This window comes from Lingula anatina, chromosome 5 (genome assembly GCF_051362555.1).
Source record: "Lingula anatina isolate TDL-2025a chromosome 5, LinAna3.0, whole genome shotgun sequence".
NCBI lineage: Eukaryota > Metazoa > Brachiopoda > Lingulata > Lingulida > Lingulidae > Lingula > Lingula anatina.
Window position 1 is genome coordinate 17,480,034 of NC_141771.1, and position 5,399 is coordinate 17,485,432.

Sequence of the window (5,399 nt, forward strand, 5' to 3'; positions counted from 1 at the left end):
GTAAAGATGCAGGAAATGTCAACCAAACACTTTTACATATCTTATTAGTTCAATAATGAGACTGTTAACATGCCTAAGAGTTGAATCTGAGGAAATGTGAAAAAACAGCATAACTTCTAAAATAATGCCCCGATTATGCCGATTTTCGAACTCAACCTACATTTTAGTAAGACTGACCACTCCTGTGAGTTTAATGACAATTGGCCTATCTGTTTTTCTTATATTGTGTTTACAGTGTTGCATATATGCTGAAAAATGAACAAGACAGCACTGTTCTGAAATGGGTTTATTTCCAATTTTAACACTATTTAAACATAAAACAAAATAAACAGTTTACTGCAATTTTTATATGATCAACTAAGAAAATTGATGAGATGGGGAAAATATCAAAAGAACAGTGTTAAATGTCCATTTTCCTCCATTCTGAGATTCTGAACAAAGTGAATGATTGAATCTGACAAACTGCAATGATATGAGTTTATTTCCATTTTTGACACTTTATTACACAATACATGATAACAAGTTTACCATCATTTTTACATAATCAACTAACAATGTTGTAAACATGCAGGAAATGTCAAACAAACACTTTTATGTATCTTATTAGTTCAATAATGAGACTGTTAATATGCCTAAGAGTTGAATTTGAGGAAATGTGAAAAAACAGCATAACTTCTAAAATAATGGCCCAATTATGCTGATTTTCGAACTCAACCTGTGTTTTAGTAAGATTGCCCACTCCTGTGAGTTTAATGACAATTGGCCTATCTGTTTTTCTTATATTGTGTTTACAGTGTTGCATATATGCTGAAAAATGAAAAAACAGCATAACTACTAAAATAGTGGCCCGATCATGCCGATTTATGAACTTGACCCGCGTTTTAGTAAGATTGATTACTCCTGTGAGTTTCATGACAACAGGCCTAACGGATTTCCTTAAAATGTGTTTACAGGGTTGCATATATGCTGAAAAAAGAAAAAACAGCATAACTTCTACAATAATGGCCCTATCATGCTGATTTTCGAACTTGACCTGCGTTTTATGAATATTCATCAGCTCTGTAAATATAAAGCCAAAAAGTAAAACTGTCCTCCACTTATCGTGTTTACAAGGAAAGTGCACGGCATCGGCGACGGCATCGGCATCGGCATCGGCGACGACAGACGCAGGTGATGGCAATATGTACAGACACATCTGTGTCTGTACATAAAAATAGTGATTTCACATATATATCATGTAATGATTATCATTTGTATATTTTTATTAACATGAAGTAATTTCAGAATTAAACATGTCTTTGACACATTATTTACAGTGAGATTTCAGTGACACTAGTTCTGTGTGAACAGTGCCTTTCATGCAGTAACAAGAATATCATTGTGCAAAATTATATTAGGTGCAAAGTTCCTAGAAAAAGTAAGTTACAACCCTTTGGGAATACAAACCATGTTATCATGCACTTGGGGTTTATATGGATACTAGTACACACTGTTAAAATGACAAAGACACAAAAAGAAAGAGAACAGAGAAAACTTTGAAGAACCCTTAGAGCTTATCTCCATGAAGTACACTGTCGACCCTTAATTCGACAAACATACACACACATTTATAAACTAATTATAACTTACAACAATAAATTGCTTCCAGAATTTAAACCTTAAATATTCCATGTTAATAATGATTTAAACACATGCAGGTTAGACTGTTGAGCACCCAACATGCAAATACATATAGATATATGTACTCACCTGATTTTTTTATTTCTTCCACAATCCCTAACAGACATGATACAAAAAGTTTTAGATGATACACATTTTGTTATGTTATTCAGTATATACCATATATCATTATTAATTATAGTAAACTTATGCTCTGTGAAAATTTTAGTAGCTTACATAAGAAGCCTTTGATACTTGAATACTACATATATGTAGAAAGTGAATCAATACCATATTTTGATAATTAAAATATAATGTATGGTAAATGCTGGTGATTGTTTTCCTATGTAACATTGGCTGGGGAAGCTACTCTGGCCAAATTTGTATATCAGCACTGGTGTGTGACTGGTCAGTCAAACTGACCCCTATGGGCAGCCCATTAGACCCCACTGGCCAGCCAAACTGACCCACTTAGACAGCATTCCCACAGATATTTAGATCGATCTATCCCTGTGGAGAGTCTCACCGGATTAATGTCAGCTTACAGTAGCCGGCTTAAATGTCTGTCCTGCCTACTAAAAGCTGTAAGGGGGTAATTAACTTCCGTGCGCACTCTGCTGACAGCAATTTAGTGTGAACCCCCACGGAGTTAGGTCGATCCAGATGGATTGATCTAAATCTGTGGGAATGTAGTCTTAGATATGTAGGTAGGTCATCTCAGTTGACACAAATGTGCACACAAGTAAATGGGGAAATGGTCTTTGACATGCCAGTGGACATTGAATAACCAACAACTAAAGACACTTAAGACACCAGCAAGGCCCCAGTGGGAATTTATAAAACACTTGCCTATGCCAATATACAACCAGCAACTAAAGAAACACTCAAAACATTAGTACTGGTAAGGTCCCAGAAGGAATTGAAAATAAATTATAATTGCCTTTAAAAGCACACAGAACATCAGGCATTTAAAGCACCAAGATCCAATTTTATCATAAATGCAGAAATACTCTTTAGAAGATCAGATATATGTGTTTTTAATGTTACATGACAAATGTATAAAAGGTTGCTTTGATCTCCACTGAAGTTGACCTATTCTATTACAGTAGCCTTCGCTTACATACTACATGTAGTAGACATATTCAATTTTCTATGACATACATGTATTACTTGAAACGTGGGAATATTAGTGCCACTAAAAACAACTATACTTTTAAACAAATTAATCAAAAACCTCTGCATCATATAATGAGCATATCACATTATTATCCACAACATTTTGAGTTAACTTATACTACGGTACATATGTTTTCAGCAATATTTTTCTCACCTAATTTTTCATCCATTGTGTTCCACTTTGTTTAGTCTATTCTGTTGGATTGTATGTCAGCTGCATAACAACTGTATATTTGATACCACTGCTCTGGTTCAAGTCAAGGCCACGCTGTGGTAAATACCATGTGTACTAACGCTAATTCCACTGCACTTCGGTCCTAAATTAACAGGAAAAATTAAAACCCTCTCTCTCTCTGTTTTAAGTCTGTTTTCTTACATATTATGCAATAACATGACGAGTATCTACTTCGAAAAATAATAATATCTAGCAAATACAACGCTCACACTTTTGTTTTTACTACAAACAGCGTGTCCCAAATTTAGCACTAAGTTTTAAATTATTCAATTAAATTTAAAATGCCACTTAACCAGTACATGTACTGCTGCCGCGGGTATTGATGGCGTCCAGCAGTATTTTCATTCATATAAAAAATCTACAGTGACTTACCTATATACGCATGGCTGTCCTAAAACTGTATACACACTTAAGGGGCGGTTATCTCCAATGAACTTTAAACAGGACATGATGCTTTTGTATGTTACGTAAAGCATGACCTGTGTTTCACCGCGGCGTATAATCGGTGGATAGTTGTGCATATGAATCTTCAAGATAGCCCAAACACAAGGTTGTCATACCTGGGCCCAGTTTTATAAAGGATGTTTAGCACTAACCAGTGTTTAACTCTAACCAGACCTTAACAGTCTGTTAGTAAACTGACCTTTAAATAATTATTTAATCCAGTTAAACAGTGGCCAGTTAACTAATTGGCTGTTTTCCATCAGAAGACTGTATATAAAACATTTAACCATCTTTTAGTTAATGGGTGTTAGGGGAATTTATCCACTGGTTAGGCTTATCCACTGGCTAGTGCTAAACGTCTTTTATAAAACTGGGCCCTGGTTGTCAGACGATAGAGATGCACATGTACCAGTAAACCTATATAAAACGGTCTATGTAGCAGAGTTGAATAGCTAATAAATTATTTCATAGGTGGCACAGGATTTAAACTGTTGAAGAACTCACCTGTTGTATAAACTGGTTATCGTAATATAAAAAAACGTAATTTTTAAATGATTAAAATAATTAAAGGCTTGGGCTATATTAACAGTTAAGAATTACCATTTAGAACGATACAAAAAATTATCTTTTAAATTTGTGCCAGATGGGTCCACGTTTTACCCCGGAATAATAAGGCAGGATTCAAACCGGATCACTTTCTAGTTTTTACCTGTAAATAAAATATGGGTATTAATGTTTATATATCTATTATATATTATATGGGTATAATGTTTATATATATATTATAAAGATTATATCTTGTATCAGTTTTCGAACCCCACCGCCAATTCCGACCATTTACTTTTAACGCCATGTAAGGCTCGCCTTGTCACATATGGGGACAACTCTTTTACAGTCGCTGCATCTAGGGAATGGAATTTATTGTCACATTTACTGTATTTACTGCGTACGATCAAGGAAATCTGTTGGAACGCCTTGGTAGGATGGACTCTCCTGCTGCTATTAAGAGGGAATTCAAGACTTGAGCATTAAAAATTTATGTGAGTAGATTTTTTATCAATGACTTTTTAAAATGAGTGATCGAAAACATTTTGATTTCTTCATTATTTGTTTTAATTAATTTTCCGGTTTCAACGAATGTTTACTGGCCTTTTCATTATTTTTTCATGTTTTATTGTAAAGATTACTGAACAAATTTGGATAATAGACTCAATTATTATTATTATTATTATTATTATTATTATTATTATTATTATTATTATTATTCTAAATGCAGTGTTTGACAGCTGTACACTGGTTCAGTGTTGCACTGGTAAAGGTAGTCCGAAACGCTAGGAAAATCTACAATTGGCAAGAAAAAATTAGCCCCGTTTCTTTAGTTTACACATTATAACAATAATGTTTATTTCTAAGTTCTCTAAACGTATACTGAAACAATCATAACGTGTCTAGACGCCTTAACGTGCGCGTTAATTGGTTCTATTACCGTCTGTTTAATTTGCACAAAAGTCTGAAAAGTAGCGTGTTTATTTTTGGCGTTCGATAAGAAAATATATCACACAGTTGAGGCTTGGTATAATCACGCTCTTGATTGTCAGAGACAAATTTTACAATGAACGACTCATGCTGTAACTAATACTTACATGTACTTGGGTTAAAAATCAGGTGGAAATCATATGCGCTTAAAAACACGTAGCCTACAAATTATGATGTGGGTGTCGACGCAATAGGTACATGTCGCAAATTCCTGAGGTAATTATTAGATCGTTTTGGGTGAATACTCCTTGACTTGAGATTTCGAATTATAATATAGTCCTACAATAATATATTTATGCATGAATGCAACTATATAGGGAGTTACAAACAATATTTAATATTTTGAAGT

The 5,399-nt window shown here is 34.0% G+C and overlaps 1 protein-coding gene across 1 annotated transcript in view; it reads right to left on the reverse strand.

The window, feature by feature from the left end:
* The window catches only part of LOC106165454 (natural resistance-associated macrophage protein 2), a 19,307-nt gene extending 15,730 nt beyond the window's left edge, over positions 1-3,577 (reverse strand). The window contains exons 1-3 of the mRNA XM_087014065.1: positions 3,443-3,577; positions 2,990-3,103; positions 1,750-1,776 (exon numbers count right to left, since the gene is read on the reverse strand). Coding sequence (XP_086870191.1) covers positions 1,750-1,776; positions 2,990-3,005 — 43 coding nt within the window. The 5' untranslated portion in view covers positions 3,006-3,103; positions 3,443-3,577. The remainder of the gene's footprint in view (positions 1-1,749; positions 1,777-2,989; positions 3,104-3,442) is intronic.
* Positions 3,578-5,399: the final 1,822 nt, after the last annotated feature.